The 25,261-nt window shown below is 35.6% G+C and overlaps 1 protein-coding gene across 6 annotated transcripts in view; it reads left to right on the top strand.

Moving 5' to 3' along the window:
- The window catches only part of LOC106623905 (uncharacterized), an 81,949-nt gene that overhangs the window by 54,717 nt on the left and 1,971 nt on the right, over positions 1-25,261 (top strand). The window contains exons 3-6 of one of the 6 annotated variants that reach the window (XR_011398034.1): positions 13,187-13,330; positions 13,397-13,508; positions 13,571-13,678; positions 13,726-14,016. Coding sequence is in view for 2 of the 6 variants with exons in the window: in XM_036372790.2 (XP_036228683.1) it covers positions 13,187-13,330; positions 13,397-13,508; positions 13,613-13,626 (270 nt within the window). In the remaining 4 variants the exon portion in view is untranslated. Of the gene's footprint in view, positions 1-13,186; positions 13,331-13,396; positions 13,509-13,556; positions 14,017-25,261 lie in introns of those variants that run through there. The other 5 variants (XR_011398033.1, XR_011398032.1, XR_004978654.2 and 2 more) reach the window with 5 other exon arrangements.

The following is a 25,261-nucleotide window of genomic DNA, read 5'->3' as shown; positions in this document are numbered from 1 at the left end:
ACCGTTATATGGGGAGTGGGCGGAGCTGCCACCCGATTTCAACTATTTTCACACCGTCGATAGAAAGGCTAAAAACATTTGCTTCTAGTGAATTTTGTTATTATAGCATTAGCGGTTTAGGAGATATGCACATTAAACCTATTAGAGGCAGGACCACGCCCACTTTTTAAAAAAAAGTTCTAACTGCAGATGCCCCTCCCTAATGTGATCCTGTGTACCAAATAACAGTCTTGTATCTTATTGCGGAGCTTAGTTATGACAAGTTATTTGTTTTTGATTAATGGCGTTTTGTGGGCGTGGCAGTGGTCCGATTACGCCCATCTGCAATACCAACCGTCTCACGGTACAAAGAAACATGTCTACCAAGTTTCATAAAGATATCTCAATTTTTACTCAAGTTAGAGCTTGCACGGACGGACGGACGGACAGACGGACGGACGGACAGACAGTCACCCGGATTTCAACTCGTCTCTTCATCCTGATCATTTATATATACATAGCCCTATATCTAACTCGATTAGTTTTAGGTGATACAAACAACCGTTAGGTGAACAAAACTATTATACTCTGTAGCAACAGGTTGCGAGAGTATAAAAATTGTATGATTTCATACATTTCCCAATGTATGTACATATAAACAAACTTGGACTTAACTTAAAAATATAAAAAATTTCCTTATCTCCATATTTGTGTGGTTTCATAAAATTCTCACGAACGTATACATAAATTAAACGGTAACGATTAAAAAATATTTATATAAAATTCTCACGAACGTACTCATAGATTAAACGGTAGCGATTAAAAAATATCAACAAAATGCCCAATCTTAACATTTATGTGGTTTCATAAAATTCTCATGCAAGTTATTTATGTGATTTCATAAAATTCTGATGCAAGTTAAAACGGGAGCGCTCACTGTTCACTTACAATGCGCCCCGGGACCCCCCAAATCCCTTACACTGGTCTAAGCACCACAAGCACAAAACCACAAAATATACAAAATTATTTTTTCCCTTTGCACTAAAATGGTGTAAAATTTATATTTATATAAAATTCTCACGCTCGCACACACACACACACGCACACACGGGAGCGCTGCGACAGTTTTGCGGTTTTGCAGTTTTGTGGTCGACAGTTTTGCGATTTTTCCTTTTGCACCAGAGTGGTGCAAGGAAAAGTACGTAAATGGTGCATGCAGGCTTGCACCAAAGTGATCTAGAACCGGCATTTCTATACTACTAGCGTATAATAAAATTTTTGAGAATTCTATTACTGAAGAGATATCGTTAATAAACAACAAGAACAGAATTGGGCCAAGATGATTACCTTGCGGAACACCTGAAGAAACATTAATTGTATCTGAAGGTGTATCCTCAAATATCACTCGTTGTGTTCTATTATAAAGATAGGAAGATACCCATTGAAGGAATCTTGGCTGAAAGCCCAGCAGATCAAGTTTATGTATGAGAATCTACTTTATCGAAAGCTTTGCTAAAGTCTGTGTATATAACATCCGTATGCTTATGTTCCCTAAAACCCACATAGTTTACAAATTCAAGAAAGTTTGTTACGATAGAGTCGATTTCCCTTTACGAAATTTATGCTGAGATGAGGAAATTAACGGAGGAATCGCAAAGGTTATATGGTCAGTGGTGATAGCTTCGAAAAGTTTAGGTATAACTGATAGTTTTGCGATACCTCCATAGTTTTCAATGTTGGATCTAAATCCACTTTTATGCAAAGGAATTATAAATGACTGTTTCCATATTGAAGGAAATATACCGTGTTTAAGAGAGGAATTAAATATCCTTGTCAAAGGCAAGTAAATAAATTTGGCACTATTTTTTTAGGAAGCATGAGGGCATCATGTCTGCGCCATAACTAAAAGATGCTTTTAACTTATTTAAATTAAGTAGGACGTCTTCTTCAGAAATATTTGGAGCGTTAATTAAAGTATTCGAACACAGCACGTGCTGATAAGAAAAAGTTTGGGAAGAATTATTACAGTACTTTGACTTGAAAAATTCTGCAAACATATTGGATATAATATCATTGTCACTTGAAATGATAGATTTGTATTTCATCGCGGACGGAAATTTGAAAATCCTGCGTTTGGAGTTGACGAAATCATAAAACGATTTTGGGTTACTTACAATATTCTTTTTTATTTTATTTAAGTAATTATTATAACATTTTTTAGGTCAAAATATTGTCGACGCAATAGAGAGTATTTAGAATAGTCTACAAGTGAACCAGTTTTATTAAAATGTTTAAAGGCTCGAGTTTTTCTGTTTTTCAATTTATATAACTCTTTCGAAAACCAAGGACTTATACTTTTACTTTTATTAACAATTACTATTGGAACATACTTTTCAAATAATTTCATAATAATGTTAAAAATATGAGAGACACTCAATTCAATGTCACCATTACAATTAGGCCATGTTATTGTAGAAAGTCTGTATTTAACTTTTTAAAATTAGCTTTTGCAAAGTTAAGCCGAGTACAGAAGCACGAAGTTTGATTGGCACGATATAGTCATCGAAAGGTTTCCACGAAGCACACGGTAAATTGAAATCACCTGATACAATTATTGAATCTGCATTATTTGCCATCGAGGTAGCACTATTTATTAAAGAAGCAGGCTGCATGTATACAGATAAGTCCGAATGAGGTGGTATATAAGATAGGGTTAAATAAATAAAGCAACTATTAACGTAGACTCTAATACATTTAAATTCAAATGAGTCGGTCCCTGAAACAAGAACATTTTCAGATGGGATAGAGGAATGCACGGCAAATAGAAAACCTCCACCGATTCTGTTCAGTCGGTCACATCTAAAAATTTGAAATTCGCTGTTTAAAATCTCACTATCAAAAATGTGAGGTTTTAACCAAGTTTCTGTAAATCCAATTATATGGAAATAAAAATAGGAACTGTTCAAATACAAATCGGTTAATTTTGTATTAAGACCTCTAACATTTTGATAATAAATGCTTAACGAATTTCTACCAATCAGTTTTTTATATCGGTGGTTGTTTTTGGTAATTTAACAATGTTTTCCTCAGTTTGATTTCTAAGTTTAGGTTTAAATTCGCGTACAAAAGCCCCAGGTGGCCAGAATGAACTATCTAAGATCTTTTTGAATGTTTCAAGAGATACGTCTATTTTAAACGATGATATACTTCTATCATAATTGAAGTTAAATTTACGGATATTGATATCATCGATTTTTAAACGTGACGAAATGTAAGATTTAATGTCCTCCACCAAGGTATCTTTGGCAAGTCTCGAAATAAATATAGACTTTTTACGTGGAATAACTATCAAATTATTAACTGATGCTACTAAGTTATTAGGGGGGGCCTCTGGAATTGTGAGACACTTATTACTATTAGATAGAGCTTTTAGGGAATTGAGCTCTTTGGAAGTTGACGGCTTATCACTTTGAGGGAAAGGAGAAGAGAGATTTATTAGGTCATTGGGAAGAGACGTTCTTTTCTGTACAGAAGAACTAAGTGTTACTTCATCGGAAGGACGTTTACGCTTAGGAGCAGGCTTAGAGGATTCGTGAGAATCATTCAGGTACTTAAAAGATTTGAACAATTTTTCATATTGCCTAAATTTTTCAGTGAGGGTTACACTTGTCATAACCTTTAATATGCAGTATCTTCGGCGAGCCACAGATCTCTTTGGGTTTTTGTAAAATCAGATGTACCAAATATTGCTGTTGCATTTAAAAGCGAAATTGAAATGATGTTACTTAATCCAACCCATCCAGCTTCCACATCATAATCCCGAATCAAAAATTTCTTTGATGTGAATTTCTGGGACTAAGTGTTACTTCATTGTACGGTGTAAATTGCAGACTGTTTTATTAAATGAATTTACCTGAAAGTAATGAGCGTTTGTGTTCTGCCCCAGCTTACCTTACCTATTACATCCGCCATGAAGTCTATAATACCCAGAAGGAAACTTTGGAGTCCCTAAAAAGTATATAGGTATATATATAAATGATTGGCGTGACGAATTGAGCCGTCTTAGCCATGTCTCTCTGTCTGTCTACCTGTCTGTACTTGTATATATGAATCAGTCCCACAATTTTAAAGATATGAAATTTTGCAGACGTCCTTTTCTCCCCCATTAATCTACTGATTTGTTGGAACAGCCGATATCGGACCCCTGACCGATAAAAATCAAGTTCTTGTTGGGACAACTTTTCTTTTTTTCCAACTTTTTTCCAAGACAACGCTACAATCTCCGTACAAATTTTTGAGATCAGACCACCATAACACATAGCTGCCACACAAACTGACGTATCAAAATCAAGATAAATTCTTTATAAAAGATATTTTTTCCTTGCTAAGTAACCAGAATGAAGGTTGTTTATATTAAATAACGTGGCTAGAAAGTTTTCCGGATGCAAACCGTTGGCCGGCTGAGTTTTCAGATTCAGTTATGCATATACTACTGTAATAAAAAAGAGAGGTGAGGTGATTATCGTAGTGTGGTGCCCTATGAATTCCTTACGCCGGGCCAACTTTCAACAAAGCTAATCGTCTGAAACGGCTGGAATTATGGGCGAACAACTCTTGGTTCCTTTATCACTAGTTCTTCGCGACTTTTTTTTGTCAAAAACTCGACTCTTATCCCAACCAGCGTATTTGCCTGATTTGGCTCCGTGCGACTTCTGGCTATTCACCAAAGTCAAAAGGACAATGCGGAGAAGAATGAGCAGATAAAAATTGAATAGAAGAAGGTCCTGAAGTCTGTAGCGAAAAATACTATTTCGTCGGTTTTTGGTACTTGAAAAAGTGTTAACAAAAGTGTGTTTTAGCGGACAAGGATTACTTTGAAGAGAATGAAATTGATTTGGAAAAGGAACAAAAGGATTTACATTATATAAACAAATTCACCTTACATTTTAATCACATTAGTATGCAGTTGCTATAAAAAATGCACCTGTGAAGGTACAATGCAGGGGAAGTTAACGGTTTTCCTTATTTTGAGAAGAATGTGCATATAGGAAATGAATTCACTAGCCTTTCTAATCAGTATACATTTGGTTAATCTAATTTCATGGTTAATCGTATACATTTATATGTGTGTGTGTCGGAATGTGTGTAAATATGTATTCTATTTTTTATTGCATACTTCAGATACCAATACATCGATCTTTTACAGTTGCTTAGGTGCATAAGTATTTGGTTTACGCATGTTTTGTATATTGTATATCGTCAATATTGTATGATGTCGTTAAAATATTGAAAAGAATAGGTTCCAGGTGTGACCCTTGGGGTACGCCGGATGAAACCTCGTACTTTATGGATAGATGGCCATCGACTTTAACTTGTAGTTGCCGTCCGGTTCAATATGAATGGATCCAGCTAAAAGCTCTACCTCGTATACCGTAGTTACTTAACTTAGCCAGTAGAATATTATGGTCTACTCTATCAAAAGCTTTACTGAAATCCGTGTAGATGGTATGGACTGCATGTCCATTGTTTAAAGCTTCCAGAAGGTAGTTAACATAGATGAACAGGTTAGATGTTGTATACCTTCCACCGCTGAAGCCATGTTGCCTACTGGAGATCTGGGGGAGAACCATCTTCTCAAAGAGTTTGGCCAGAGCTGTTTGAATACAGATTGGTCTGTAGTTGGCGACGTCTGACCTTGGACCGTCCTTGTAACGTAAGACGTAAGATAGTTTACAGTCTGTTGAGAATATTCTTTTCTTAAGTGAGGTGCTGTAGATGTGAGTAATGTGCACACTAAGGCTTGTAGCATAGTTTTTTAAGAAGATATTTGGCTGACCATCAGGACCAGCACCTGTCTTCGCGTTTAGGGATAACAGTGTTTTATGAACGTTGTTAGTACTAACCTCGAGTTCCTTGATGATATGATTTGACGTAGGTACATTTATATCCAATAGTGAGTACTGGTGAGAATCTTTAATGTAGACGCTCTCAAAAAAGGATGCGAACAAGTTGCTGATCTCAACGCCAGAGTCCACCGTGTTATTTTTCCCATGCATACTGGACGGGATATCACTGTAGTTTTTCCTTTTGTGTGTGATGAATTTCCAGAATGCATTTGCATCATATTGCACTTGCTGTTCAACTTTATCTACGTAGTTCCTGTAACATAATCAATTTAGCTCTTTACATGCTCGTCTCAGGTCACTGAATTTAAAATAATTGAGTTAGGTACTGTTTCTTGTAGGCAGAGTACGCTTTTTTTTCGGGTAGTGTTTTATGTTTCAGTTCATTAGAGAACCAGTAAAGAACATGGTTTGATTTTTGTGTACATACTGGAACCTTCGTGAACTATATCATACAATAAAAAGCACTCATTTTATTGTCCAGTGCGAAAGATGAATATTCTTTCGACCAATTGGTGTTCAAGTAAAAGGCATTTAGGTTGACATAGTCGGTGTTTTTGAAGTTATAGAAAGGTAATATAGATGGTTTAAGGTTGGGATGGAATTAAACTGTGATACTAAGAGCCAGATGATACAAATCCATTGTGACAATTGGCTGAGTGTGTTCGACAATGATGTTCAGGTTACTGAAGCAGAGATCTAGCAGGTTGTTGTTGATTCGAATACAATTGAACTGTCGACATTCTATTTATGAGGGTCCTTCATAAAGAAGATTCTCACAATCGGTAGGAGGTCTGCTGCTGGGAAGGTTAAAATCATCAGTGATGAGGAAGTTGGCGTCCTTGTGTTTTATTTTCAAATGTAACAGTGTATCAATAAGTGATTGGAACTCGACAATTGATGCACCTGGAGCAAGGTAGATACAGCCGATGATGATATCCGAGTTTTTGCATTTAATTTTTACATACATTTTTTCAAGATTATCAACCGGGATTGTGACACTTTCTGCATGGATGGAGCTCCTCGTAGCTATGAAGACACCTCCACCTCGTTCTTTAACACTCGTAAAGCTTTTTCTATCCTTTCTGAAGATTTTGAAGCTGTTCTTAGTTGACCATTCACAATTATATACATTATATTATAATATATATAACTGCAATTTTAGTCATACATATGTACTTATAATAAAACAATAGGACATTATACGCTCACTTGATATTCCTTAAAGGGAATTTTTGTAGACAGTGTAAGTATGTTCAATTCTGTTTGTTCTTCCTCCTCCAGCTGGTAAAGAGTACTACCTGAAGTTTTTGTTGTTTGATGTTTTTATGTAAAAAATAAAAGTAAATCAATACTTTTGGTTTATTCCGCAATATACTAACAATGAATTTTACATTAACGAAATCAAAGAGATAACATAATAAATGATATTATCTTTACTTGAGGATGGAATCGAATGCAATGCGGGTCGTATCGAATTGATGCGGTAGCGCGCAGAAACTCTTGTAATTGTTGAAAAACAAAAAACGTGTTGTGTTGTCTTGTATGGTGATGTTTAAGTGTGTTGTTCTCTCTTCTTTTTTTGGGTTGGTTCGTATACCATTTTGAGATACAATAAAACCAAGGCATTCGACTTCTGGTTTCAAGAATTCACATTTATCGCTTTGCATCTTCATTTTAGCGCTTTTCAAAGTTCGATATATGATTTAAATATTTTGCAAATGGGATTCGGTATCTTTGCATTGATGATATGTATACGTAGCATATTTTCCCTATATGCTCACGTAAAGTATCGTCGAGTGCACGTTGAAAGATTGACGTGCATTTATGAGACCAAATGGTAGTCTGGTGAATTCTTATTTTCCGTGTTTTATGGAAAAAGCCGTTTTTTCTTTATCATCCATTTTAAAGGTATTTGATGAAATCCGCTTTTAAGGTCTATCACAGAAAATCATTCACTTTTTCCTAGCTCTGAAAGTACGTTTCTGATGTCGAGTATGGCATACCAATCAGGGATGGTGACGGTATTGAGTTTCCTATAATCAATAACGAGACGGTATTTTTTCTTTCCTGAAGCGTCAATTTTCTTCGGTACTATCCATACCGGAGAATTGTAAGGAGACCGTTAAGGTCGAATTATGTTATTATCAAGAAGTTCCTGTATTTGTGTTCCAACTTCATCTTTTAGGGAAATGGGATATGGGTAGTATGCTGAATATATTAGCCTTTCGGTAGTAGTTCTAATTTCGCCTTTTACGATAGTGCACTTTTACACAGGGACTCAAACGAGTCTCATTTTTTTCAAATTTTCTTTTGGTGTCGCTCTGTTCATTCACACGGTCAAAAAGAGTCCAGCAACTCGAGTCTAGTTTTTCTGCATTCCTTTTCACAAAATTTTCGTAAATATTTGTGCAGTTCGACTGCGCAACACTGCGTGCTGCGTATTTCATTTGTATGTTGAGATGATGGTCACACATTTTGCTTGGAATGAATTACCATGAATATGGTAGAACAATATGCATAATACAAGTACCTACCCGCTAAATAGTTTCAAAGAAATACTAAAGACGGGAATTCCCTAATCCACAAGAATGTATTGAATATCCGCTACTAATATTTTCAAGGCCAAATTCATAATAGGAATTTCCTAATCTTTAATTATTAAAAATTCATAATTTCTTTACTCCATAATCTATATCTTAATTTTCTCCTTATTTACAATTTTTGAAAATATTTCTATTATTCTATGCATACATATTTGCATATTACATACAAAAAATAGATAACAGAATTCAAATTTGCGATCGAATTCATTTGAAACCGAGGGCTCTTGCAACCATTCAAAGGATTTGAAAGTGAAAAGGAATGCTGAAAAGGGTAGCAGTGAGCTGTTACGAACAAGAACACAAAGCGTGCCACCCGAACACAAGTGGCACGGTCCCTTCGTCTTGCCTCGTCGTCCCCTCGCCCACAATAAACTGGTTTGAGACTCAAAAGAGTCCCAATGTAAAAGTGCACATAGTTGTGAATGTAAGCTTTTCGTCTGGCTCAGCAAATAAAGTCGCGTATTGTCTTATTAATCTTTCGATATGAAGGTTTTCTTGTTCAGCCATGTGCTTTGTGCTGATGCCAATATTATTTAAGAAATTTGCAGGTTGTTGCTTAGTTTTGATTTTGTAGTTATTGCAGATGAGCATATAGTTTTCTTTCGTGTGAATAAGGCGGATAGTCCTTAAGACTGTTATTCCCTATAATTCCATAAATAATGGTAATAAAAATAATTTAATGTTGATATCGTTTTGTTTGAATGAATTTACCATTGTATGTTAACTTAACATTACCAGCTATTGAATTTTCGTAGGATATATTTTTATTAGGGATGGGATTTTAAACGAGTTTCAGTTATATGTAATTTCTGTTCGAGCCAGTATCGATGAGGAATTTGAGCAATTCACAGCTTGTGGCTTAGCACTCGAAACATGGTATCGATGAATTGCTTAACCTAAAAAATGTATGTCTGTAAAAACTTCAGATCCGTCAGGAAATGTCTCGTTTGTTAAGTTTGTTTCGTTTATATATTCATTAAATATCTGTCCGTAATTATCATTTTTGATATTTTGGTATTGGACTTTTTCAGTTTCTGAACTATTGAGATGAAAATTTTAGTGTGTTTATGGTGCTGGTTAAGATGGATGAGGGGCCTGAATGTATGGAGCTTGCATATCGGAGTATGAACTACAGGAGAAATGCTACTATTATGTCTGACATACTGAGCCCTAAAGTTTTGACTTTCTAATTTTGTACAGAGATATAAAACCTGTGATAGGTCTACTGGTTCTCTCATTCCCACCGCGTTGGGTCACCTTTAAGACCTCTAATAAAAGTATCTAAAGCCTTATCGCGGTATGTACCTATTACGACATTCATGGATGCAAGAAATTTTGTTCATAATAAGAGATAGGTGTTCATACACGACTTGATAGAACTGTTCAACCGTTTTGTTGCCTTGTGCGAGAGTAGGCATTTAGTATTCAAGTGTGCCGAGATCGCGCTTGCCTGTATAATGTAGAGTCAAACAACGTGAAATACTGTTCCAGTTTAATGGAGTATTAGACGACTCCATTCCAAGACATTATCAGCAGTTCCAGTTATTGTATTCTTCGAAGAACTATATTCGATTAGGTTCCCCTCTAAGGCAGCGAACTACGTCAGGAACTTTGTTTAGTTCACCAATATTTTGCCTAAACTCGCTATTAATTATTTCATGTGTACAGTTAAGTTCAATATGTCTGGTGGGCCTGATGCCCTCGGTGAGGCATACATTTCGAACTATTCTTCTAATTCTGGTGTCACGGTTACTTGCTCAGTAATTGGTGGATTAGCAGGAGAGTTAGTTAGTTAAGTTTGCTTTTGTTTCATGTTGAATTTGAATATGCATATATATAATACATTTCTTTGCAGGAGTTAGTTTTATCAAACTTTTTATTTTTTGTTTATAAAACGATATAAAATAGGAAATTTTTTTTTTTACTAATAACTAATCCGTAACATAGGTATATACCTTTTTGGTATGTGTAAGTTTTATCAAAAGGAATTGTTCAATTTTTTTATTTAGAAAACGATATATATATAATAATAATAGTAATTGATATATATGAATTAAAAATTGAAATTTATATAACGCTATAAATAGCGTCGTGCTAATAGCGTCGCTAAATTCCTTTAGTTGTAGTTTGACATTCTTGTAGTGGGTAGCGGTAAAGGTGGCGTTCTACATTTTGCCGAATTTTATACCTGCATTCATGAACATTATTAAGCATAGCACAGTATACTGTCTAACAAAATTTATATTTTGTTACCTTACATACATGTGTCAAAATTATAATTTTCTGTAGATAATTTTAACTTATGGTAACAAAATGTTTATTTTCATGTTTTTATGAACATAGGAGCTGTCTTATGAAGATTAACTTGTCGTATAAATTTTTACCACTTTCTCCCTTTAATCTCGTCAATAACGCGCAGAATTTCAAACTAGTCGATGGAGGTGGCTTATCATTGACTTGAAGTACCCTCACATAAGCAGTCTAACGGTGTAAAATCTAATGACTCAGACACCTTTTTATAAACTATTTTTTGGATACTAATCGATCACACAAAGTTCATCGGAATGAAGTGTTGATTTCCTTCGCTACGACGCCATTGATAGTGACGTTGTTTGATCATTAATGTCTTTGAAGACAAATTTGTCGCACAAAATGTTCGATACGGAATTGAACTTATTCAATTTTTGAGTCTATTATCCTCTCTAATGCAGTTCAAAACTTGTTGGACCTTCTAAGCATTGTCACAAATAAGAAAGAGGAATACCGAGGCACATATAACATATGTAGAAAGGGTTTGATTTTCTACATTCTACGGGAGCCGGCTGATGCAAGCTCAGATGTGGAGGGACAAAGGCTGAGTCAATGTACACTTAGTTAAAGGAGAAGAATATATACTAAAAACGGAATTAGGCAAAACTTATCTGTCAAAACTACAATATATAATATAACATACTAAGTCATATAAAATTATTCAGCAAAACCCCACCAAATGGGACAACATGTGCAAGTAAATATAAATTTATGAGTTGATTTTGATTTAAATTTCATTATTTTGGTTTCGCTGTAAGCCCCACGCCGCCTTAATTAATAAGCTTGGTTGTTGGTTTCGCTAAAGATTTCATCCCCAACACGTTTCGAAGGTTAATATGCGATAATAGCTTACGTCCTATTAAAGTCTTCCCGAAAATAAATCAGATCAATAACTACCGAAGAAGGTGAGTATAAAATGGAAGCAAAAGCAGATATCATATATTTTGTAGGGAAAAAATTTTAAAGATATCATAATTTAATTGCTTTTTGAAATAAGGTTTACAAAGCTATATGAATGAACAAAAATTGGTGCTCAACTCCTTAATTTGTTGGTATACTTTTTTATTATTTTAATTGTAATTGTGTTTTATTATTATTTAAATTTTTTTGTTTTTCAAATTTTGTATAAAACAGGGTGCTAAATAACGTATTTTCAAAAAAATTTAAGCATTCGCATCGTATTATTCGCATATCATTTTAAAAAACTTTGTTCGGTTTCGGGCTCTTTTCCGACTATTTTCAATTATAACTAACGCATTGGGGTGTGGCAGTTACTCTGGGTATTCAGCCATAGTTGAGCTACCATACTCAATCCTAAATATAGGTATATCATACGTAATAAATGACGCTTTCTCTCCAGCTAAGGTTGTGTCGCTGGGTTTAGAACCCGCCATGTCTCCCATTACTACCGTCACATTATCCTGCGCAGAAACATGGACGATGCTATCGAGATTTAGTTAGTAGTAGGTTATCCGGGTAAAATCTACTGTTTCGACAATTCCTTTGTTAATAGTATATATGTACTAGGGAGGTCATGTTTCGTCGGAGGTCAGCACGACTTACGAAACGCACTACTGTAAATTATTCTCACGCTTGTGCTTGTTGCCCATAATCAGCAAATGCAGGAACCCTCTCATGCCCAACACTTCATGCATGTATAAACCACGTTCACTTTCAAATGTATCGTTGCTAACCCATTGCAATAATTTTTGATGGACACCAGAGAAAACTAACTGTATACAGCATCTAAGCGCTCTCAATCGGAATCAAGTACTTGTAGAGGAAACTCTTATTTGACGAGATATCTGAACAAAATTTGGGAGGGATTATTATTCAAGGCAATAATGCAATCTCCGAAGAAATTGTATAGATCGGATGACTATAGCACACAGCTGCTATATTAACTGAACGATCCTAATCAAGTGCTTGCATGGAAAACTTTTTCATTTGACGTGATATCTTCACGAAATTTGAGATGGATTATTATTTAAAACAACAACGATCAAGTGCTTGTATGGAAAACTGTTCTCTCATTTGACGATGATCTTCACAAAATTAGTCACGAGTTATTGTTTAAGGCTACAATCTTTTTCCGAAGAAAATGTTCAGGTCAGATCACTATATCATATAGCTGCTATATAAATTGAACAATCGAAATCAAGTTTTGTGAGGCACCTTTGTATTTGTGAAGGGTTTTATAGCTTCGGTTCAACTGAAGTTAACGTTTTTTCTGGTTTTATAGTATAGATTATCTTTTTAAATTTAACAAAATTAATTTAAGATTTCTGCTTGCATGTGTTTACGACTTTCAATAACTGTTTTGTACATATGTAAATATAATATTAGGATATAAAATAAATAAATATATTTTTATACGAATCAATATAGAAGTTACGAGCGCGCTTGGCACCGTATGCATATTTCATAATTCTTGGCCCGAAACGAAAAATAATGGAACAGGGAAGGAAGCCAGAGTCGGTTTATTTTGTGCTTACTGGCGACATTACTGTGACGACGAAAAAATGGAATTCAGTAAACAATGGAAAATAACAATTAAGGTTATCTTGTACCAATAATATATTTATATTTCTTTCGTAGGTACAAAATAAATATATTGAAAGATTGGAGTACATTAGCGGACCCGGCGGATGGTTAGGGGAGATAGATTTCCTTGAAAATCGAAAGAGACAACAAACATTCACCAGTAAATGTAAGTACACAAAGGATTCAGACAGAAGTCAACTATCGCCTAAATTAGAAGTTAATTATCAGACAGCGCTACCAGATGATCACTCATCCTTTTCTTACACATAGGGATAATGAGTTGAAAGGTGCTATAATGTATTGGAGTTTCTGGTAGTTGCGACTCGTTGGAAAATAGTATGTTCATTACAACGTAACAGATATTTCCCTCACTAGTGATTTAGTCTCTCTTACAGATGAATTGAGTTGCGTTTTTAATAGTATCGATTATTTAAAAAATATGCACCTACCATATGAAAAACGTGGAAGTAAAAAAAAAACGTTAAATTAGGTTATATCGTAATTATAATACCTTTCACAAATAAAAAAAATTTCAATACAAGAATATGATTTTGATCGGTCAGTTGGTCTAGCAGTTTTATGCTATAATGGACTGATCAACAATTTGTTCGAAAATTGTACCGTTGCCATGGATAAAATTACAAACCAAACTTTGTGAAGATATTATATAATATTTTGTCAAATAAAAAAGCTTCTCATAAAAGGACATAATTTGATCGATCAATTTGTACGGCAGCCATGTAAGGCAGCTATATTAGCGTTCGGGCTCAATTAGCGGTAAATACGTCATTTTGATACACTATTCGTAAAACTTTTAAACATTGTTCTCTTCTTTCTTTGTTGTGTTCAAACCATTTGATACCCTCATATCTCCGTTATGCTTTTTGTAGATAGACATTCAAGGTTTTGTACCTGATGGATTTCAAGAGTTCTACATCGGGATTGTGAAAAGGGTGGACATTCCCATTTTAAACAAGCGTTCCCCAATTGGACAATGTCCTGTTATGGTGGCTGTAACTCTATATATACTTTTTCTGGACAGATTTAATAAGTCATTAGTCATTGCCTTGTCACATTTTAGCCTTATCTCTTTCGCTATTTTTCATTTGGTTGTAAATTTCCATCTGGTGTGAGCTATTTGTTTAAATTACGTATTAAGCTCCCTCTTGATCATTCCTAGCGGGCAGAAAGGATTCTGACTTGGGAAACTTCTCTGCTTTTTTGTAGCCGAAAATGGTTTTATGGTCGGGATCCCAAATTACGTGGAGTGGACCTGCCAGTGAGCTTAAAGCCTTATTACATTTGTTGACCACGCTTGAGTAGTTTGTCTTTGGCTACGATAAGGCTACCAATGCCACTTGGTTATCTGTGTAAATTAAGCTGATGAGTAGCAACGGATTCCAATTAAGTCGATGAGTACTAACAGGTCCCAAGTAGAGGTAATTTGGCTAGTTCCGGAGCTAATACTTTATTGTTACACTTTAACTTCAAAATACAAACTAAATTGAGAATACAAATAGACTCACTTCTAAACCTAAAGCAGAGCACGTAGAACTACAAAGTTGCAGTATGCCGACTCATCATAAGCGATAGCACAGCCGCTTGCGATATAAGCAAGTGTCAGGTTACTGCTGTGGGGATACCTCATGCGCCAGCGGATATTTTATGCAAGCTGAGAGTATAGTTACTATATTATATTATTATTATGTGTTAACTACTCCTATCTCATGCTGCTTTCTGTAGCTATTGACGCTTGGTACTTCCTTAGACGTTTGTCTTCTCTTCAAGATTTGCCATATGACGATAAGTAATAAAGACGTGAAGGTTCTGATTGTTCATCCTATGGAGTTGGGGCATGCTTAATACTGATGATATAGTAGAGGAAACCGTGTTATCCTTGAAGTTCTATTCAGGATTTCACGCTAGTACACATATTTTGTGTCATTGAAGATTGCAGCGGAACGGAATGTGATGAGATATGTCTCGTTTATAATAATCTCTGAACCTTCGTCTGTGCTAATTTTTGCTGTTCTATCGTTGATGATTAAATGGTTGTGTGCGACAAAAGGCTGTGATGCCAGCGTGTAATGCTCGTACACGAGTGTGGTGCTCCGTTAATTTGCAAACGGAGGCGTAGGTTGTTGTGTCATCTTGAATCTGTAGTGTGACATGGTTGTGTGACATCTTAATTTTAGATACTCCAGTTAAGGTAGCTATGGGGACCTCCACAGGGTGCTCATTTAAAATGGACCTCAAATCGTCATGGTTAAAAGTATTCTATTGTGCTCTTAAAATTTTGTTTTTAATGATTTGCCTAAGTTCAATAGCTGCTGCGTATATTACATCGATTGGTTTTTGGTCTATGACCAAGTGTATGGATCGGTTGCATGCTATTGTTGGCTTCAGTGTTAATTCAATTGTTTCGTCAGATACTTTTTTAGTTAAAATGCTCTAGCTATGTCTGCAAGTGCGCTATGGAAGCATTCCACTTGTCCGTTTAAGCAATTATAAACGGTGGTGCCTTCACAATGTCAATATCATATCCATTTTTTAAAAATGATCTTATTGTTTCTGAATTGAAGGAAGCTTCATTGTCGCAATATATTGTCTTTGTTTGTGGGAATAAATTCAGAAGTTGAATAATGGGCATTTTTACATCGACTATCGTACGAGACGCAAGCGGTTGTACAACAGCAAATTTCGTGAATTTGTCGATACAAGTCAAGAATAATTTTTAATCTGTTGTGAAAATATCAAAGTGGAACATTTCTCCAGCAAATTATTGAATTGGAGTCACCCCAAGTGTTTGTTTTTTGTCTTAGTGCATATTTTGCAATTTATTATTACTAATAATAATCACGATGTATTTGCTTCACTTTTTCCTGAGCGGTCCTATGCGGATGGTTATGTTTGGTGATGGCGATTTCGAGCTGTTAATTTTTGTCGGTAATATCTATCACGACATTTTTAAAATGCCAGAATTTTCTTGATAAAAATTTAGTACCAAATTGTGTTGTATACTGGCTAATGTTGCTGAATCGCAATATATCGCGTTTACCGTGTTTGTATTAATTAGTGGATTGATCCTCTCGAATAGTCGAATAGAGTGTTTTTATCTGTGAAATTTATTTGATGTCGTCTTCTTTTGTCAAAGTGCTTATAGTCCCGTTTTAATGGAAACTTTGCGTCTTCGAGAACAATCTGATTTTTGAAACAATTTAAAGGTTTTTTAATAGCTTCAACCGTGTAGGTTAACGATAGCTCGCTGTGAATCGTTGCATGGAACTTATCCTCGAAGGTGTTTACGTTTTGTCGGGACAGGGCATCTGCTACTAAGTTTTCCTTGCCTGGTTTGTAAAATAATTTTGCACTGTGCTCACCAATGTATGATTCCCATCTTTTAATTTTTGCATTAGTGTTTCTGTCTGAAACTGCGAATATAAGGAGATTTTGACAAATATACTTGTAGATGACTTCGCAATTTGCCTAAAGCCCAGACAATGGCTAACAACTTCCTTGCATTTGTGGTATAGTGCGATTCGCTTTGTTTAAGCGTTCGTGAAATCATGGTAATGGGTTAGGACTGCATAGGACTGGTTATAGTTCGCTCGTTTAGCTTCCTTACGTCGATCACTAATCGTTAATTTTTATTGCCATTAGTATCGATACCTTTTTTGTCAACAACCTAAGCTGGGCGGTTGTATGGAGACTTTGATGGTCTAATGGATGGTATCCATCTTTAAGTAATTGTTTGATTTCATTATTTACGAAATCTCGTTGGTTCGTTGTCTACAGAGTGAATCGTAGCAATGCCTGCTGTGTTAAACGGTAATGCCTTTGTCACAGTAATGGTATTGTAATTTTTATACTCTCGCAACCTGTTGCTACAGAGTATAATAGTTTTGTTCACCTAACGGTTGTTTGTATCACCTAAAACTAATCGAGTTAGATATAGGGTTATATATATATAAATGATCAGGATGAAGAGACGAGTTGAAATCCGGGTGACTGTCTGTCCGTCCGTCCGTCCGTCCGTGCAAGCTCTAACTTGAGTAAAAATTGAGATATCTTTATGAAACTTGGTAGACATGTTTCTTCGTACCGTGAGACGGTTGGTATTGCAGATGGGCGTAATCGGACCACTGCCACGCCCACAAAACGCCATTAATCAAAAACAAATAACTTGTCATAACTAAGCTCCGCAATAAGATACAAGACTGTTATTTGGTACACAGGATCACATTACGGAGGGGCATCTGCAGTTAAAACTTTTTTTTAAAAAGTGGGCGTGGTCCCGCTTCTAATAGGTTTAATGTGCATATCTCCCAAACCGCTAATGCTATAATAGCAAAATTCACTAAAAGCAAATGTTTTTAGCACTTCTATTGACGGTGTGAAAATAGTTGAAATCGGGTGGCAACTCCGCCCACTCCCCATATAACGGTACTGTTAAAAACTACTAAAAGCGCGATAAATCAAGCACTAAACACGCCAGAGACATTAAATTTTATCTCTGAGATGGTAAAAATTGGCTTTATAGTAACCGCGTTCAAAATTAGTCAGTGGGCGTGGCACACCCCACTTTTAGGTGAAATCCCATATCTTGAGATCTGCTCAACCGATTTCAACCAAATTCGGTGCATAACGTTCTTTTCATGTTTCTATGTCATAGTGCGAAAATGGGCGAAATCGGACTACAATCACGCTTACTTCCCATGTAACACCATTTTCAATGCCATCTGATTCTTTCACTTTCCACTATGCAAATCAGGTAACAATGACTATATCGGGGTAAAACTTTGCGTGAATAATGCAATTAAAGTATGCCACCCTGCGGTCAAAAATTGTCTAAATCGAACCAAAACTGTTCAAACCCCTAAGTACTAAATATGTGGACCCCAGTGCCTATAGTTGACCTTCTACCGAAATTATCAGTCAATCCACAAAGAAATCTCAAACGAGTATACCATTTGACTTTGCGAGAGTATAAAATGTTCGGTTACATCCGAACTTAGCCCTTCCTTACTTGTTAAAATTTGTTTTGGTAATTAATAGTGCTGTTTTGTAAGTTTCATGCTACTCTTGCGTGTGTTAACAAGTCGAATCCTATGATGGCGTGAATGGGCTCACAGTGAAAGAGTTTTCGATAGCAATTACGTATTTTAGATTCCTACAGTTATGAGTTAGGGGCGCGTTGAACCACGTTATTCGGTTTCTGGCGTTTTGGCCCTGTTACCCTATCGGATTTGTTTTGGTATTTTTCATATATGTATATCATTTAATTTTCGGTCATTATATCATTTCTTTAATACCGGCCACCAGAACAGTGCTAAATACGATAATGATAGCCGTATATATCCACAAGACATTCGACAAGACAAGTATACTCATTTTCCAGCTCAATTTGGTATCGATCTCTACTCTCAAATATTTTCCCGTGTGAGGTATTTTGGTTTTATTAGTGAATACTATCAGTTCCGTTACTAGGGTTAATCCCTAGCTCGTTGTTTGCGGGCCATAGGTGTAAAGGCTTTTTCCATAATCTAACTGATTGTGGATGGAAACCGCCCTAATACCATTAACACCATATCGTAGAATTTCAGTGCCTCCACCGATAGAAGCGGAGAAAGGATACCTCCATGAGGAGTCTCTTTGCTAACATAGCTAGTTCGTGTCACTGATCCGTTTGTTGCCATAATAAATCTGTTCAAAAGCATCGATTGTATCAATACCATGTCATACATACATACATACATATATTGTTAAAAGCTCCCTCTATGTCAAGAAAGGCATTGTATATTGTTTGAGATGTAATGGCTTTTATTTATTACATTTATCTCCTCGTGTAGGGGAGTTTCTATAGAATGACCTTTTGTGTATGCATACTGCGAAGTCGATAAGTTGTTTGCTACGATTGATCTCAGGTGTATGTCCGTTGGCCGTGGTGAGGTGAGAGGAAGGAGGTGAGGCTTATGTGCACAAACTCCTTAGCAGTTTCGTGTGCTCTTCTGCCTGGTTTTGGTAGGAACACCACCTTGGCTCGTTTACAACTTCTTGAGATATAAGATAACCGAATACTTGCCTTATAGATTATTTCAAGCCTTGGAACCATTGGTTCCTTTAGCTTCTACATCATTATGGGAATGATCCCATCCCGAACTGCCGCTATATATGGTAGGAAGCGTACTTGATTTTTTCCTTGCTTTTTTGTGTGACCGGATTGGTTTGCTGTACTTCCGTCATGTTCCGATTTAGCACCCCCAGTGACTCTTCAACACAGTAAGTTCAAACCCTCCGTCACTAAATATCCAATATTGGTGTGTTCTTTTGACAGTATTTTGCAGCTTTCTATTGATGTGCAGATGCCATAAGTTTGCCTTTGCTTTCCTGACTGCTTTCTTGTATTGCTTTATGATATCTTTGTACGGTAGCCAAATTTTGGTCCTATAGATTTCATTGAAGATTTTCCGCAGTTGAGCTCTTATGGTCCTGAGATCACTGTTTCACCAAGGAGGGGAATTTCTCTTCTTCAAAACAGTTATAGGTATGGATTGATCTATATTTTATTTTTTCATTTGGTTCGTTCGCTTGTTCTAATTTTAGGTTTGTTTCCATCGGGGTATCATATAAGTTCGCATTTTAAAGTTTGTAATTTTTAACCACAGATTCAATATATTTCGTTTGACTTAAAGTCAATTTATTTCTTTCATCATTATAATCTACAATATATCTATACCAATGTAACTCGTGATTTTACCCATATCTTTCATTGAAAATCTTTTAATTGAACTGATTTTAATTCCTTTAATTTTGGTTAGATCTTTGCAACAAATTAATAAATCGTCTACAAAAACTAACATGTATATTGGATATATTTGTGTATAAACAATAGTCGTAGAAACTTCTTATAAAATTTAAACTTTTTAGGAACTCGTTGAAACAATCGTACCAGGCTCTTGAACTTTCTCTGAGACCATAAAGAGCTTTTTGTAACTTTTAAACTTTATTTACACTTGTTTCATAACCTTTTGGCATATGAACGTATACTTCAGTTTTTACGTGGCCATTTAAAAATGCTGTTTCTACATCCATTTGTTCGATATATAAATCGTTTGCGCAGCTATAAGATAGTAAGGTTTTTAAAGTTTGCATTTTGCCTACTGGAGAATAAACATTTTCAATATATTCTTTTTGTTGAAAGCCCCTAACAATTAACCTAGCTTTATGAGTGCCATCGCCTTTTTTTTATAAATCCATCCAAAAATTGAGATATCTTTATGAAACTTGGTAGACATGTTTCTTGGTACCTTGAGACGGTTGGTATTGCAGATGGGCGTAATCGGACCACTGCCACGCCCACAAAACGCCATTAATCAAAAACAAATAACTTGCCATAACTAAGTTCCGCAATAAGATACAAGACTGTTATTTGGTACACAGGATCACATTAGGGAGGGGCCTCTGCAGTTAAAATTTTTTTTTTAAACTAACTCCTAAACTGCTAATGTTATAATAACAAAATTCACTAGAAGCAAATGTTTTTAGCATTTCTATTGACGGTGTGAAAATAGTTGAAATCGAGTGGCAACTCCGCCCACTCCCCATATAACGGTACTGTTAAAAACTACTAAAAGCGCGATAAATCAAGCACTAAACACGCCAGAGACATTAAATTTTATCTCTGAGATGGTATAAATTGGCTTTATAGGAACCGCCCATATCTTGAGATCTGCTCAACCGATTTCAACCAAATTCGATGCATAACGTTCTTTTCATGTTTCTATGTCATAGTGCAAAAATGGGCGAAATCGGACTACAACCACGCTTACTTCCCATGTAACACCATTTTCAATTCCATCTGATTCTTTCACTTTCCACTATGCAAATCAGGTAACAATGATTATATCGGGGTGAAACTTTGCGTGAATAATGCAATTAAAGTATGCCACCTTGCGGCCAAAAATTGTCTAAATCGAACCAAAACTGTTCAAACCCCTAAGTACTAAATATGTGGACCCCAGTGCCTATAGTTGACCTTCTACCGAAAATATCAGTCAATCCACAAAGAAATCTCAAACGAGTATACCATTTGACTTTGCGAGAGTATAAAATGTTCGGTTACATCCGAACTTAGCCTTTCCTTACTTGTTTAAATTAACATAACTTACAAAGCATTTTTCGGTTTTAATTATGTGGTCTGTACAGCCACTATCTAAAATCCAATTAATTACATTGTCATTATCACTTGAGTTTTCATATTCGTATCTATTTACTTGGTTTGCCTCACGGTGGTGCACTTGAGTTGACCATGCTGCCCTCTATTCGTTTCCTGGAGATTGATTTGAAAAATCGTTGGTTTGTTGGTAGGGTCTTCTTCCTCTTCCGTAACCTCTCTGTGATCCGCTACTTCTGCCGTAGCCTCTCGATGATCGGCTACTGGGGTGACCTCGTTGTCCTCTTCCTTGATTACATTGAGTTCCTCTGCCTTGACCGTCTTGCACTGGTTCTTGATCGTTTTGATTATGATAACAGTCCCTTTTTTGGTGTCCGTATTTACCACACACGAAGCACTGTCTTTTCGTTTTTATATTAAAGGTGCTTACACTTGATCTTTTATATACTTCACTTTTGTTTATGTTTTTTTCTTTTATTTTAGTTTTCACGTAGTCTACTGTCTTTGTTCTTCTAGCACTACATCTATGAAATCACCAATGTAGCTGTAGCTTGGTGGCAAACCTTTGATTAAATATCTTCAGCTTCATCTAGTACTCCGCCGCAGCTCTAAAATCGTTAATTGCTTTTTCGAAATCCACGAAAAATTCATCCACTTCAGTATAATTATTTAGTTTTATTTCTTCTATTTTTCCTCTTTGCAGTATCTGAAGTGCCGTAGATTATGATGTTTATATACCGTCGTATTTTGTCATCATATCATATGTGGTTGTACATTCTCCTATGTATTCTAATTGCCTGTCCGAAACTGTGCTCATAATTATCATTCTTGCTTTCAAATTCCTTTGTGTTCCAGTCTGCTTCTGTATCTTGATCAGTTATTCTTCTTGTTGCTTGTTCTTTGCATTCTTCGTATTCGAGTAACAACTTTAATCTTAATTTCCAACTTGTAAAGTATCTTTTTTTTATTATTATATCTTCAACTTTTGTTTGAGTAACCATTTTTAATTCTTTTTCTTTTTGTGTTTTTATTTTACAATCGATTTTTTGTTTTAGTATTAGAACCTTTTTTGTTACTTCAAGAAATTTTTTTTGCAAATATTTTTCATTTTGTAGTTTTAATTCATAATTTTCACTGATCAACTTTTCCTTGTGACTTTTCATTAAATTAGTTGCCATGTGCTGTATATAAAACCACGTGTTCACGTTGAAAGTTTTTTGGTTATATACAAGTATACAATAGTTTTTGGACCTTTTAGCAACCTTGCTACAGGTATTCATTTATTTAACAGAGTATTGAATTCAAAACGGCTTAGATAAGTTATTTAGACACACAGATCAATTTATGAAACAAGATTAAAAAACCAACTGATATCAAAATTACATCCAGCAATGTAAATATGGCAGCAGTGAATAAAAAAAAAGACAACCTTGCTCTGCTACCATGTTGAGAACAATGGCGTCTTTAGTAAGTGGTAGAGTTGCCACACATGTAGATTATAATTTAATAAGTGGTAGAGTTGCAATACATATTATATATATTATATTACAATGGCTAGATTACAAAAATTAATTTACAGTATTCAACAGAAATAATTTCAACCTGGCTTTGTGGATACCGAAACTGATCTTGTTGTCAGCTAATACTAGACTCAACAATCTCCACCATATCTCCAAATGGTGTCAGGTGAGGAGGAGTTTCTGTCTATTATAGACATTTGGAGGCAGTTCCTGGTCCTATCGCAAGAGTATGTAGCTGTTGTTGTGCTATTTGATCGGCTTTCCCCTACTTTGGTGTTTTGGGCAGAGTTTTCAACCTTTCGTTGTGGGAGCGATTCTTTTTCTAAGAGTTAGTTATGGCGGTCTTAGCGGTCCTCTTTTTACGCTGTACCTCCTCTTTGGCTGCCAGTGTACTTTAGTTGGTACTCTTGTCTGCTTTGGATATGGACGGTTCTACATTTAAGTTTAAGGTAATTTAGACACTCCTGACTGGAGACTTCTCGTTGTCTTCATCTGAAACCGTTATAGGTTGCCAATAAGTATTAATATTTGCCGTTGTCCCTGTAGTCGTAGCGGTAGCCATCGAGATGTCAATTGTTTTGTTGTTATTGCTTGCGTTCATATTTGGTTCCACGAATCTTCCGGAAAGGGTTGGTCACTCGACCGCGGAGCCTTTATGCGTAGAGAAGTTATTCGTTAGCTCCGATCTCGCCCGGGCATCGGAGGGGACTTACCGCTTGCCGACAATTCAGCCATCATTCAGCATGGCTTAGGTTCGATATCGGCGTTTCCCACAAATGAGCAGCTTCTTGAGGATAAAAGGACGTGTGCAAAATTTGAAATCGATGTCTCAAAGACTGCGGGACTAGTTCGCGTATATACAGACAAACGTACAGATGGGCATGGCTAAATCTACTCAGCTCGTCACGCTGATCATTTATATATATATTTTTATAGGGTCTCTGACGTTTCCTTCTGGAAGTTACAAATTTCGTGGCATATTTTATATACCCTGTTCAGGGATGCAGATATGCATTGGACTACTTTTACTATTTTGCATTTGATTGCGCGGTTATTTGCGGAACTTAACGTTTTTCAAATGTTTAAGAAACTTCAACACAAATGAATTAACGAAGATAAATTTGAAATTTGGTTTCCCTAACTATTGACTAAGAGGTTTTGAATCATGTTCTCAACTCATTTTATTTGAATCAAGCACTAGCAAAGATATCGATATAAAACTTCCGACATCGTCCTATTTTTTCCAAGCCCCCAGATACCGTATATGAGACCCTCAATGGCTGAGTTTTTATCGATTTCATTTATTAGATATTTTAATAAAACTTAATGGACATTTCTTCGCGAGCTCTAGTTGCCCAAACACACATTACAATGATTTTCTTTAGTTTAATTGACTGTATAACATAAGATCAATTTAAGAAATCTTTGAAAAATTATGAAAAATGTATACCACGTATTAGGTTGCGGCATATAAAAGTTTGATACCGATAATGAGTAAAATCGACTCATGGTAATTCATGAAGTCTCCACATAGCAAACATAATGACTTTTGGTACTCTGGCAAATGTATGTATTTCAAATATATCGGTAAGTGTTTGAGTTTTTATAATCAATTTGTTAGGAAATAGTGTATTAAGTATAATTTATAGCCGATAGTAGAGTAATGTCAAAGATGAATGAACGAATTTCATACATGCAATATAATGAATTTTATACCGCATCCTGTTCCAAGATCGATGAAAATGAATATACAAGTCACTGCATTACATGAAGTTTATTTTAATCGCTAAATAAGTCATATGGGTCATACCCATAGCCAATGATAATTAGTTAATAAAAATAATTGTAATCGGTTTAAAATTAAATTTAGCAACAGTTATTGAATTCATAAACAACATTTCTATTATACAGTTTTGAAGACTTTAGATTTTAAATATTGCGAGAATGTATAGTATTTAGCTCTCAATTTTAGTACTTTCAATATTGTTTGCAAAGAGTGTAATAGTTTTGTTCATCTACAACTTATAGAAATAAGTATAGGATTAAAAAATCAAAGTGATCATGATCTCGCGAATAAAATTAACTAGTAAGAAAGGCCTAAGTTCGGGTGTAACCGAACATTTTAACTCTCAGAATGTGCAAAGCCGGTGTGGCTAAATGACCCTCAGACCCCTCACCGTACACCACGGCCACATCAAATAGACTACGTCTTTATTAAATTTCACA

The sequence above is a fragment of the Bactrocera oleae genome, chromosome 2 (assembly GCF_042242935.1).
Source record: "Bactrocera oleae isolate idBacOlea1 chromosome 2, idBacOlea1, whole genome shotgun sequence".
Lineage (NCBI taxonomy): Eukaryota > Metazoa > Arthropoda > Insecta > Diptera > Tephritidae > Bactrocera > Bactrocera oleae.
The sequence above is the reverse complement of the archived record's forward strand: the minus strand, read 5'-3'. Positions and strand labels throughout refer to the sequence as shown.